This window comes from Caenorhabditis elegans, chromosome III, assembly GCF_000002985.6.
Source record: "Caenorhabditis elegans chromosome III".
NCBI lineage: Eukaryota > Metazoa > Nematoda > Chromadorea > Rhabditida > Rhabditidae > Caenorhabditis > Caenorhabditis elegans.
In genome coordinates, this window is record NC_003281.10 from 308,880 (window position 1) to 322,671 (window position 13,792).

General features: G+C 33.8%; 2 protein-coding genes across 3 annotated transcripts in view; both read left to right on the plus strand.

Annotated features, from left to right (window-relative positions):
• Y50D7A.1 overlaps positions 1-5,629 on the plus strand; it is a gene marked incomplete at both ends in the record, with an annotated part of 21,869 nt that extends 16,240 nt beyond the window's left edge. The window contains 4 exons of one of the 2 annotated variants that reach the window (NM_001393250.1): positions 796-992; positions 3,926-4,098; positions 4,776-4,914; positions 5,069-5,629. In NM_001393250.1, coding sequence (NP_001379295.1) covers positions 796-992; positions 3,926-4,098; positions 4,776-4,914; positions 5,069-5,234 — 675 coding nt within the window. The remainder of the gene's footprint in view (positions 1-795; positions 993-3,925; positions 4,099-4,775; positions 4,915-5,068) is intronic. The other variant, NM_001393251.1, reaches the window with a different exon arrangement.
• Positions 5,630-6,580: 951 nt separating this feature from the next.
• Positions 6,581-12,837, plus strand: Y50D7A.10 (ADF-H domain-containing protein). The gene is made up of 4 exons (NM_181923.6): positions 6,581-6,682; positions 8,057-8,239; positions 12,552-12,625; positions 12,681-12,837. The coding sequence occupies exons 1-4, from the start codon at positions 6,583-6,585 to the stop codon at positions 12,738-12,740; spliced, it is 417 nt and encodes a 138-aa protein (NP_871652.2). The 5' UTR covers positions 6,581-6,582; the 3' UTR covers positions 12,741-12,837.
• Positions 12,838-13,792: the final 955 nt, after the last annotated feature.

The following is a 13,792-nucleotide window of genomic DNA, read 5'->3' on the forward strand; positions in this document are numbered from 1 at the left end:
TTGGAGTATTTTGGATAAAGTTGGAGAAAAATGGAGCATTTTTTAGAAAGATGGAGCATTGCTTTTTAATTCGGCAAGTTTCAGTATAATTTTGAGCATTTTGGAGCAATTTTGAGCATTTTAGAAAATTAGTGAGATATTTGGGTAATTTTGGAGTTTTTTTTGAGAGGTTTAGGTCAGTTTGGGAAATTTGGAGCATTTTAAAGCATTTCTGATAAATTCGAAAAGTTTAAATTAATTTTTGAGTATTTCATATGATTTTTTGAATTACCAATATTTTTTAGCATTCCAAAAATTTTTTTTTTGCACAAAAAAGGCAAAAATACGAAAATATCGATTTTCTGGAATTTATTAGAACAATTTTTGAGCTCAAGAAACACCGGAAAATGAGAAAATTAAAAATATCGAAAATTATAATTGTTTCGTTTAAAAAAAATATCGTTGAACCCCAAAAAAAAATTTAAAAGGCCTCAAAAAATCGATTTTTCAGTCGAAAACTGCCGGAAAACCTCAAAAATTATGCTTTTTTTTCAGAAAAAAAGGGCAAAAACCCGAAAATATAGATTTTTCCAAAAAAAAATTAGTTGTTTTTTTGATTTTTTTTACCTCTAGAAACACCTGATATTAAGAACATTTTGACTTTTAAGTGAATTGTTTTTTGCTAAAAAAAACACCGTAAAACCGCAAAAAAAAACTCTTTAAAAAAAATCGAATTTTCTAGATTTTTGAGTCGAAAACTGCCGGAAAACTGCCGGAAAACTGCCGGATAACCTTCAAAAACAATTTTTTTTTCAGTGTGCTCCTCTGGTTCGAGCCACATTTGCCGAGGAATACGATGCTGTACAATCCGGTTATCGAGATTTTGCCCGCCAACTCAAATGTCATTTGGAAATGGAATATAAGAGAAGAATTGATACGTCATCAAATGACACGTGTGCTATTTTCAAATATCTCAATTTGGTGTGCAAAATTGGAGGATGCTTTGTTAGGGGGTACTACGTAGACACAATTTGACGGAATTTTCGAAAAATTTGGAAAAAATCCGAGTTTCAAATAATAGGAAAACTATTTAGAGTTATTTTTTGAAAAATTAAAAACTTTCAGATACTTTTTTTCAGAATTTTGGAATTTTTTTGAACGTTTTGAGAAATTCACGAAAAAATTTTTTAAAAGGTAAAAAATTTGGAAAATGTAATTTTTAGGATATTTCAGGGTTTTTTTTTCCAAATTTCAAAAATTTCAAGAAAAAAAAATCTCTCTTTTGACAAAAATTAAAAAAATTTTTTTTTTCAAATTTCCAGAATTTTTACATTTTTTTACAACCAAAACGTTTTGTTCACAGAAAATTCACAGAAAGTTTTTTGGAACTAAGAGGTTTTAGGGTTTTAAGTAATTCGAAAAATTTTTTTTAAAAATCCAAAATTTCTAAAAATAGTTTCAAAAAAAATTATCATATAATTTAAGACACAACCAATTAAACAATTGTTCTTTAAATTAAAATTAAACAAAAAAAAACATTTTTGGACGATTTTCGAAAAATTTGAAAATAATACGTTTTTCAGGTTTATTTTAAAATTTCCAAAATTTCAGAAAATTGAACACTATTTGGAATTTTTTTTTCAAATTTCCAGAATTTTTTAATTGTTTTATACACCCCGAACGTTTTGAGAAATTCACGAAATTTTTTTTTTTAAAGTTAAAAATTTGGAAAAATCCTCCCATTTTTGAATTTAAATTTACATTTTTTTTGAAATTTGGAATTTTTCAGGATTTTTTCCAAAAAAAAAAAAACTAAAGAAATTCGAACATTTTGAATTTTTTTTAAAATTTACCAAACTATTTCCGAATTTAAAAAATTTAAATTGTTTTTCCTGTGTATTTTTGAATTCCAAATTTCAAGGGAAATCATAAAATTCGGAAAAAAATGCTTTAAAAACGTCTAATATTCAGATTTTTTCAAAAATTGCTAGTTTTTTTACAAGTTTTTTTTCGGATTTTTGTGATCCCTACAGTTCCTAAAAAAATTTTTTTTCAAATTTCCAGAATTTTTACATTTTTTTACAACCCAAACGTTTTGGGAAATTCACGGAAATTTTTTTAAAAAAAGTTAAAAATTAGGAAACTGTCGATTTTCTGGATTTTTTGAAACTAAGAGGTTTAAAGGCTTTAAGTAATTCGAAAAAATTGAAAAAAATCCAAAATTTCTAAAAATAATTAAAAAAAAAATTCTATAATCTAATAGAATAAAGGTTTTTGTTGGATGAGCTGTGTAACTCTAGACTATATGTGATTATATAAAAGGGATTTATTAAGCGGAAAACAGGTACAGCAACCTAACACAGGAACGGGAAGGGAAAAGGGGAGAAGGGAACGAGAAACGAGTAAACGGAAAAAGGCCAAGAATGAGCGCTCTCGTCGCCTTATATAGTGCGGCGAGAGACGCAGAGAAGACAGGGGAAATTAGAATACGTCCGCGCCCGCTGTCGGTCAAGATCGTCTCTCCTCCTACTGTAGAGTGTAATGTTGTACGCCTAGTCGTTGTGTGCACGTCGGTGACGAGTTCCACGAGTCATCGAGCATCTGAAATCAAACGAGAAGGCACGAAATAAGTATAAGTATTTATCTAACTAAAAGTATTACGAATATAAGAGTGTGAAAAGGTGCTGATCCTTACAATAGTAAGACACAACCAATTAAAAAAATTGTTCTCCAAATTAAAAAAAAAATTTTTTGACGGTTTTCGAAAAATTTGAAAAGTTTATTTTCAAATTTCCAAAATTTCAGAAAATTGAACACTATTTGGAATTTTTTTTTCAAATTTCCAGAATTTTAAAAAATTTACATATTTTTTACGAACGTTTTGAGAAATTCACGAAATTTTTTTTTTTTTAAGTTTAAAATTTTGGAAAAATCCCCCCATTTTTGAATTTAAGTTTACATTTTTTTTTTTGAAATTTGGAATTTTTCAGGATTTTTTCCAAAAAAAAAAAAACTAAAGAAATTCGATCATTTTGAGTTTTTTTTTAAATTTACCAAACTATTTCCGAATTTAAAAAATTTAAATTCTTTGTCCTGTGTATTTTTGAATTTCAAATTTCCAGAGAAATCATAAAATTCGGAAAAAAAATGCTTTAAAAACGTCTAATATTCAGATTTTTTCAAAAATTGCTAGTTTTTTTTTTGAGTTTTTTTCGGATTTTTGTGATTCCTACAGTTGCTTAAAAATTTTTTTTCGAATTTCCAGAATTTTTACATTTTTTTACAACCCAAACGTTTTGGGAAATTCACGGAAATTTTTAAAAAAGTTAAAAATTAGGAAACTGTCGATTTTCTGGATTTTTTGAAACTAAGAGGTTTCGAAAAAATTGAAAAATATCCAAAATTTTTAAAAATTATTTTAAAAAAAATTATTCTATAATCTAATAGTAAGACAAAACCAATTAAAAAAATTTTTTTTTTGACGGTTTTCGAAAAATTTGAAAAGTTTATTTTCAAATTTCCAGAATTTTTAAAAATTTACATACACCCCGAACGTTTTGAGAAATTCACGAAATTTTTTTTTTTTAAGTTTAAAATTTTGGAAAAATCCCCCCATTTTTGAATTTAAGTTTACATTTTTTTTTTGAAATTTGGAATTTTTCAGGATTTTTTCCAAAAAAAAAAAAACTAAAGAAATTCGAACATTTTGAGTTTTTTTTTAAATTTACCAAACTATTTCCGAATTTAAAAAATTTAAATTCTTTGTCCTGTGTATTTTTGAATTTCAAATTTCCAGAGAAATCATAAAATTCGGAAAAAATGCTTTAAAAACGTCTAATATTCAGATTTTTTCCAAAAGTGCTAGTTTTTTTTTGAGTTTTTTTCGGATTTTTGTGACTTTCCTACGATATAAAAAATTTTACAGAAAAACTAATTTTTTTCCCAGAAAAACGCCATCAACTCCTACAACAAGTTCGCATGCAAATTCGCAACGTTTTCACATTCATGTTCGTTCCATTCCACGCCGGGGCCAAAATGATGAGCCGAAAATGCCACGTTTTGATGACGTGGATCTGTGGGAGCTCCGGTGCACAATTCGGGCGGTACTTAATCAATTACGTAGGTTTTCGGGAAACTTACTGGAAATTTGGTACAAAATGCGAAAAATCTACAAAAAAAAAGAAAAAAAAACGAAAAAAAAAGTAAGAAAGAAAGAAAGAAAGAAAAAAGAAAGAAAAAAGTCAGGAAAAAAATAATAAAAAGTTAGAAAGAAAAAAAATAGAAAAGTGGAAAAAATTAAAACAGAAACAAAATGAAAAAAAAGAAGAAAGGAAGAAAGAAACAAATAGAAAAAAAAACGAAAATAAAGAAACAGAAAGATAAAATATAGAGAAATAGAAAAAAAGAAGAAACGAAAGAGAAGAAAAAAAAAACAAAAATAGAAAAAAATAGGAAAAAAAACAACCAGAAACAAGAGAAAAAGAAAAAAAAAAGAAAAAAACATTTTTCTTTTTCTAAACTAAAAAAATCCATTTTTTTGGAGAATTTCCAAAAAAAAAACCAAAAACTCAAACATTTTAAATTTTAACGTCTTTTTGCATTTTTTTGGGTTTCGAGAATAAAATTTTTGTTAAAAAAATTTAAAAACACCCTAAAAATTCTGAAAAATTAATTTTTTTTTCTTCAAAATTTTGTGTTTCTAAAAAATATTTCAAAATTCCTAAAAATTTTCAGTTTTCGCTAAAAATCCACGTGGAAAATTGAAAATTTCTCCAATTTTTCTCCGCAAATTTCAGACTCAAAATACTACAACACAAGCCGTATGGACTATTTGGCTCCGCGAGTTCCGATGCGTAATAGTGCACTGAAACGTCTATCCGTCTACGTGGCAGAAGTACCGTGCCACGTGGAATTTGAAGAGTTTGACGAGTTACGGTATGGCGGGAATTTGAAAATTTATTTTTGAAAAAAAAAAAAAATTTTTAGCTAAATTTTTTATAAAATTTCGAGTTTTTTGAGCTTCAAAATTCAATAATTTTCAAAACCCACCTTAAGCTCCGCCCCTTTCTGACCCGAAATTTTGTTTCAGCTGGACACCACAAGCTGAGCAGTACCCATCTCCTGTAGATACTGACGGTTATTTCCTCGTCGGATCCCATCATGACGTCATCATGCACTCGGGACGTGTCCGCTACCCAGGAACACTCGAAAAAATGGGACAAACTATTCTGTTGACGCCAATCGCCGAGAAATAACGACGCTCCGCCCACTAATTTGACCGATTTTTCCGGAAAAATCACTTTTATAGCCCCGCCTCTTTTTTTTCTAGGCTCCGCCCCTTTCTTGGCAAATTTCCAGACTCCGCCCTATTCTTGGCAGTTTTATTCGGAAAATGCATTTTTTTTTTCAATTTTCACCTAAAATTCGTATTTCCCAAAAACTTTTGCTCAATTTCCCGATAAAATCGATAAATTGTTAAGCCCCGCCTTCTTTTTCTAAGCCCCTCCCCTTTTTTGGCAATTTTCCAGACTCCGCCCCATTCTTGGCAGTTTTAGTCGGAAAATGCATTTTTTTTTTTCAATTTTCACCTAAAATTCGTATTTCCCAAAAACTTTTGCTCAATTTCTCGATAAAATCGATAAATTGTTAAGCCCCGCCTTCTTTTTCGAGGCTCCGCCCCTTTCTTGGCAATTTTTTTTCAGAAATGGGTAGATCACTCATTTTTTGTGGGAACTTTCAAAATACTTCAACTTTTGCTTATTTTTACGAAAAAAACAAAATAATTTCCAAGCCCCGCCCCTTTCTTGACAATTTTCCAGACCCCGCCCCTTTATTGGCACTTTTAGTCGGATAACTGAATAATTATTTGATTTTCACCTAAAATTCGTATTTCCCAAGGAATTTTAGCTCAATTTCCCGAGAAAATCGATAACTTCCTAAGCCCCGCTCTCTTTTTTCGAGACTCCGCCCCTTTCGAGGCAACTTGTCTGACTCCGCCCCATTCTTGGCAGTTTTAGTCGGAAAATGCTTTTTTTTTTCAATTTTCACCTAAAATTCGTATTTCCCAAGGAATTTTAGCTCAATTTCCCGAGAAAATCGATAACTTGTCAAGCCCCGCCTTCTTTTTCGAGGCTCCGCCCCTTTCGTGGCAATTTGTAAGACTCCGCCCCTTTTTGTTTTTGACAATTGTTCAGATTCCGACCCTTGCTTGGTAACTTTTTTAATATTTCTTGTTGTACATTTTTGTTCGTAATGTATATTTATTGCATAAGCTCCGCCGCCATTTCTTGGCCCCGCCCCCATCCTATGAGGCTCCGCCTCTTTTTCTATACCAACAATTTCTTTTTTGTATTTTATTTCTCTGACATTCCTTTGCTCATTGTCTTTTTTGAAATTTTTTGATATTTTATAATAAGCTAGCCACGCCCCTTTCTTGGGTGTGGCTCCGCCCCTTTATTGGATTTTTTTTCAAAAAAATTTACTCTCTCTCTATTTTTCTTAATTTCTTAATGTCGTCCAGAATCGTTTTTCAAAAACGATTTGAATATTTTTCATCATAAGCCCCGCCCCTTTCCTCCCTAACCACGCCCCCACTTTGCAGAGATGACGTCATCGCTCACAATATGCTCAATTCCAGACGGAGTGAAGGAGGATTTGAAGAAGTTTCGATTCTCGAAGAGTACAACGATGAACGCTTTGATTTGTAAGTCCACCACGCCCATTTCATGGCAGATTTTTCGAAAACTAAGCCACGCCCACTTCTCTAGGCGCCGCCTATTTCTGGGTCAATTTTTGCTAAAAATCGTGAATATAGAATAAGATTAAAAAGGCCACGCCTAGTTAATGGCGACAAATGCAATTCTAAAAATAGGCCACGCCTATTTTTCTAGGCACCGCCCATTTCTCTAGACTCCGCATCGTTAATGGAAATCTGCCAAATTTTATGAGTTTTAGAAAATAAATTCTGGTAGACTTATCGGAAAGTACCATAGCCCCGCCTACTTTTGGAGGCTCCGCCCACATTTTATCCCAGGCTCCGCCCCTTTAATAGAAACCAAAAATTTTCTCAAAACTTGCCGAAAAAATGCAGGTTTATATAGATTCCAAAAAAAAAATTCCAAAAAAATTTGGTCACGCCCACTTGCGGAGGCTCCACCCACTTCTTGGCATAAGTCATTGAAAATGCAAATTTTTGCGAAAAAAACACTGCAACTTTTTCCTCACGAGGGACGAGGAAAAGTGGTTTCTAGGCCATGGCCGAGGGGCCGACAAGTTTCAGCGGCCATTTATCTTGCTTTGTTTTCCGCCTGTTTTCTTTCGTTTTTCATCGATTTTTTCGTTTTTTCTTAATAAAACTGATAAATAAATATTTTTTGCAGATGCTAAAACAATTTCCAAGTAAAAAACTTATGTATTCAGTGGGCAAGCAGCGGTGAAAGTGGTCAATGCAATATGATGGATTACGGGAATACAAAACCTAAACTTTTTCTGAAACATGATACATATGCTGCTTAGATGCTGAAACTACCTGATTTTCATAACGAGACCGCTGAAAAAGTTTTGAGGTTTCCGAAATTCAACTTTTTTTGCGAAAATCTCGGCTTTTTCACCAAAAAAGTTGAATTTTGGAACCTTCAAAACTTTTTCAGCGGTCTCGTTATGAAAATCAGGTAGTTTCAGCATTTAAGCAGCATATGTATTATGTTTCAGAAAAAGTTTAGGTTTTGTATTCCCGTAATCCATCATTTTACATTGACCACTTTCACCGCTGCTTGCCCACTGAATACATAATTTTTTTTATTTGGAAATTGTTTTAGCATCTGCAAAAAGTATTTATTTATCAGTTTTAATAAGAAAAAACGGGAAAAAGCTGTGAAAAACGAAAGAAAACAGGCGGAAAACAAGGCAAAATAAATGGCCGCTGAAACTTGTCGGCCCCTCGGCCATGGCCTAGAAACCACTTTTCCTCGTCCCTCGTGAGGAAAAAGTTGCAGTGAGAAAATTAGTTTCTGGGCTGAAATTTTCGGTTTTTCCCAATTTTTCAGTTGTAAAAATCCAAAAAATTGCCATTTTTCAGTGAAAATCGACCGGGAATCGCATGAGCTTCAATCGGAGCAACTGCTCAATGATTGCTCAATTGAAGAGTTTAAAGAAGAGCTTCCAAGTCAACAACCACGGTTTATTCTACTCAGTTGGTGCAAAAAACATTCGGACGAACGAATTTCATATCCAATGCTTCTGATTTATTATTGCCCAAATGGTAAAATTTTTTTGTCGAAATTTGTCGAAAAATCTCGAGAAAAACGCTAAAAATGTTATGTTTTGCCGGAAAAATCGGGTAAATTCTGAAGTTGTAGAGCTAAACTTAAACGAAAAATGGTCAAAATCTGCTCATTTTAGAAAAAAAACCAAATATCGCCTAGCCCCGCCCCTTTCTTGGCAAATATTTCAAATGTGCGGACTCCTCGTACTCATTCGGTGATTTTTATGCCGGAAAACTCAAAATTCTACAGTTTTCTACTTGAAACTTTACATTTTTGAAGAAAATTTGCGCATTTTCACTAGGAATTCAAAATTTGTGTAAGCTCCGCCCATTTCTTGGCCAATATTTAAAAATGTGTTACATATTCCGCTTTTTCGGTGAATTTTTTGCCGGAAAACTCAAAATTCCACAGTTTTCAAGCAATTTTGCGTACTTTCACAAGAAACTAAAAGTTTGCGTAAGCTCCGCCCCCTTTCTTGGTAAATATTTCCACAATATCCAAACTCCGCCTACGTTTTAGATGAATTTTCCGCCGAGAGACTCAGAAGAAGAATTGTCTTTTCGTCTTTTGAACTGATATTGGTTTGGGGTTAGTGAAGGGATATGGTCGGGGTACTGTAGGGGTACGGTAGGATTACTGTAGTTTTGGAAAAATTGTCTTTTCGTCTTTTGAAGGGATATTGGTTTGGGGTTAGTGGAGGGATATGGTCGGGGTACTGTAGGGGTACGGTAGGATTACTGTAGTTTTGGAAAAATTGTCTTTTCGTCTTTTGAAGGGATATTGGTTTGGGGTTAGTGGAGGGATATGGTCGGGGTACTGTAGGGGTACGGTAGGGGTACTGTAGTTTTGGAAAAATTGTCTTTTCGTCTTTTGAAGGGATATTGGTTTAGGGTTAGTGGAGGGATATGGTCGGGGTACTGTAGGGGTACGGTAGGATTACTGTAGTTTTGGAAAAATTGTCTTTTCGTCTTTTGAAGGGATATTGGTTTAGGGTTAGTGGAGGGATATGGTCGGGGTACTGTAGGGGTACGGTAGGATTACTGTAGTTTTGGAAAAATTGTCTTTTCGTCTTTTGAAGGGATATTGGTTTAGGGTTAGTGGAGGGATATGGTCGGGGTACTGTAGGGGTACGGAAGGATTACTGTAGTTTTGGAAAAATTGTCTTTTCGTCTTTTGAAGGGATATTGGTTTAGGGTTAGTGGAGGGATATGGTCGGGGTACTGTAGGGGTACGGTAGGATTACTGTAGTTTTGGAAAAATTGTCTTTTCGTCTTTTGAAGGGATATTGGTTTGGGATTAGTGGTGGGATATGGTCGGGGTACTGTTGGGGTACTGTAGGGGTACTGTAGTTTTGGAAAAATTGTCTTTTCGTCTTTTGAAGGGATATTGGTTTGGGGTTAGTGAAGGGATATGGTCGGGGTACTGTAGGGGTACGGTAGGATTACTGTAGTTTTGGAAAAATTGTCTTTTCGTCTTTTGAAGGGATATTGGTTTGGGGTTAGTGGAGGGATATGGTCGGGGTACTGTAGGGGTACGGTAGGATTACTGTAGTTTTGGAAAAATTGTCTTTTCGTCTTTTGAAGGGATATTGGTTTGGGGTTAGTGGAGGGATATGGTCGGGGTACTGTAGGGGTACGGTAGGGGTACTGTAGTTTTGGAAAAATTGTCTTTTCGTCTTTTGAAGGGATATTGGTTTAGGGTTAGTGGAGGGATATGGTCGGGGTACTGTAGGGGTACGGTAGGATTACTGTAGTTTTGGAAAAATTGTCTTTTCGTCTTTTGAAGGGATATTGGTTTAGGGTTAGTGGAGGGATATGGTCGGGGTACTGTAGGGGTACGGTAGGATTACTGTAGTTTTGGAAAAATTGTCTTTTCGTCTTTTGAAGGGATATTGGTTTAGGGTTAGTGGAGGGATATGGTCGGGGTACTGTAGGGGTACGGAAGGATTACTGTAGTTTTGGAAAAATTGTCTTTTCGTCTTTTGAAGGGATATTGGTTTAGGGTTAGTGGAGGGATATGGTCGGGGTACTGTAGGGGTACGGTAGGATTACTGTAGTTTTGGAAAAATTGTCTTTTCGTCTTTTGAAGGGATATTGGTTTGGGATTAGTGGTGGGATATGGTCGGGGTACTGTTGGGGTACTGTAGGGGTACTGTAGTTTTGGAAAAATTGTCTTTTCGTCTTTTGAAGGGATATTGGTTTGGGGTTAGTGGAGGGATATGGTCGGGGTACTGTAGGGGTACGGTAAGATTACTGTAGTTTTGGAAAAATTGTCTTTTCGTCTTTTGAAGGGATATTGGTTTAGGGTTAGTGAAGGGATATGGTCGGGGTACTGTAGGGGTACGGAAGGATTACTGTAGTTTTGGAAAAATTGTCTTTTCGTCTTTTGAAGGGATATTGGTTTAGGGTTAGTGGAGGGATATGGTCGGGGTACTGTAGGGGTACGGTAGGATTACTGTAGTTTTGGAAAAATTGTCTTTTCGTCTTTTGAAGGGATATTGGTTTGGGATTAGTGGGGGGATATGGTCGGGGTACTGTAGGGGTACTGTAGTTTTGGAAAAATTAATCCTTGAATTTTAACACTTTTGAAAAAATCCAAAAAATGTTTGGCGCGAATTTTGAATTTTCTGACAGAACAAATTCAGAATGTGAGTAAGACCCCGCCCCTTTCTTGGGGGCAAATTTTTCGAATGTGCGCCCTCTGCCTACTTTTTGGTGAATTTTCTGCCGGAAAACTTAATATTCCACAGTTTTCTGCTTGGATCTGTACATTTTTGAAGTAATTTTGCGCATTTTCACTAGAAGTTCAAATTTTTGCCTAGCCCCGCCCCCCTTTCTTGGCAAATTTACAGACTCCGCCTATTTTTCGTGAGTTTTTGTTGCCGGAGAACTCAAAATTCTACAGTTTTCTACTTTTGGAACTTTATATTTTTGAAAAACTTTGCAGATTTTAATGAAAAATTCGAATTGTTGTTTTTAGCCCCGCCCCTTTCTTGGCCAAATTTTCAAAAATGCCGATTTTGCCCATTTTCTAAAACTTTGTGTGGTCGAAAATGTCAGCATTTTACGATTCGAAGCTTAAATTTTTGAACTTTTAAAGGAAATGTGATGTTAGGCTCCGTCCACTTAATTGAAGGCACATGTTTATCGAATTTTCCAAGAAAGGGGCGGGGTTTCGCCAATTTTATCCAAAAAAAATTTCACGGAAATGTAAAATTTTGTCAAAATTTTAGAATTTCGTGATGAATTTTCGATTTTTTTGAAATTGAAAAAAAGGCGTGGCTTGCTGGACTTGGCCCCGCCCCCTCTTTCTTGACTAATTTCTTTGAGAATGCAATTTTTTCTGGGATGATTTTGCCGGAAATCTTAGAAATCCCCACTTTTCTGCTTGAAAGTTTACATTTCACTGCAACTTTCTCCTCACGAGGGACGAGGAAAAGTGGTTTCTAGGCCATGGCCGAGGGGCCGACAAGTTTCAGCGGCCATTTATCTTGCTTTGTTTTCCGCCTGTTTTCTTTCGTTTTTCACTGATTTTTTTCGTTTTTTCTTAATAAAACTGATAAATAAATATTTTTTGCAGATGCTAAAACAATTTCCAAGTGAAAAAATTATGTATTCAGTGGGCAAGCAGCGGTGAAAGTGGTCAATGCAATATGATGGATTACGGGAATACAAAATCCAAACTTTTTCCCAAACATGATACATATGCTGTTTGGATGCTAAAAGTACCTGATTTTCATAACGAGACCGCTGAAAAAGTTTTGAGATTTTCAAAATTCAAATTTTTTAGTGAAAAAGTCGAGATTTTTGCACAAAATGTCGAATTTTGAAAAACTCAAAACTTTTTCAGCGGTCTCGTTATGAAAATCAGGTAATTTCATATGTATTATGTTTCAGAAAAAGTTTAGGTTTTGTATTCCCGTAATCCATCATTTTACATTGACCACTTTCACCGCTGCTTGCCCACTGAATACATAATTTTTTCACTTGGAAATTGTTTTAGCATCTGCAAAAAATATTTATTTATCAGTTTTAATAAGAAAAAACGAAAAAAATCGATGAAAAACGAAAGAAAACAGGCGGAAAACAAAGCAAGATAAATGGCCGCTGAAACTTGTCGGCCCCTCGGCCATGGCCTAGAAACCACTTCTCGTCCCTCGTGAGGAAAAAGTTGCAGTGCATTTGTGAAAAAAAATTCACGGGTTTCAACAAAAATTTAGAATGTTTGCTTAGCTCCGCCCCTTTCTCCTTGCTCAGTTTAGGCTCCACCCACCTAATGGAAAACAAAAAAAAAAGGATTTTTTCACAGGAAGCAGCCCGGAACTCCAAATGCTGTACGCTGGGAGCCGTAATTTCATCGTCAACGAATGCCACGTGTCAAAGGTGAACAGAAAATTAGAAATTGTGCGGAAAATAATCAATATTTACACTTTTACAGAACACGGAAATCCGAGATATCGATGAAATCGACGACGAACTGCTCGAATCGAAATTTTGAATTTTGAATTTCCACCGCCGGCTGAAGATATTTATACGATAATTTATTTATGTTAATTTGCGATTATACAGAATATTCAGACAATAAATATTTATTTTTCTCGGAAATTGAGTTTTTGAACATTTTATGGGAATTTCAAAATTGTGATTTTTTGCCATAACTAAATTAGATGGCTTAAAAAAATTTGGGCAAAAATAAAAAGTTGTCTAATTTTGTTGAAAATGGGTAATTCATGTATGCTGCATTTAGAAAATCTAGGTTTAACCTATCAAAAATTGCTAAAAAGTGGCAAAAATGACAATTTATGGCAAAAAATCACAATTTTGAAGTTCCCATAAAATGGTTAGTTTTATAGTTAGAGGACTCAAAATTGATTTTCTAAGTTTTAAAAATTGCCCTTTTTCAGAATATATTGGTTTTGTACAATTTCCGAAAAATTATTTTTTTTGCCCAAAAAAAAAAGGACAGTCATTAGATGGCTTAAAAAAATTTGGGCAAAAATAAAAAGTTGTCTAATTTTGTTGAAAATGGGTAATTCATGTATGCTGCATTTAGAAAATCTAGGTTTAACCCATCAAAAATTGCTAAAAAGTGGCAAAAATGACAATTTATGGCAAAAAATCACAATTTTGATGTTCCCATAAAATGGTTAGTTTTATAGTTAGAGGACTCAAAATTGATTTTCTAAGTCTTAAAAATTGCCCTTTTTCAGAATATATTGGTTTTGTACAATTTCCGAAAAATTATTTTTTTTGCCCAAAAAAAAAAGGACAGTCATTATTAGATGGCTTAAAAAAATTTGGGCAAAAATAAAAAGTTGTCTAATTTTGTTGAAAATGGGTAATTCATGTATGCTGCATTTAGAAAATCTAGGTTTAACCCATCAAAAATTGCTAAAAAGTGGCAAAAATGACAATTTATGGCAAAAAATCACAATTTTGAAGTTCCCATAAAATGGTTAGTTTTATAGTTAGAGGACTCAAAATTGATTTTCTAAGTCTTAAAAATTGCCCTTTTTCAGAATATATTGGTGTTGTACAATTTCCGAAAAA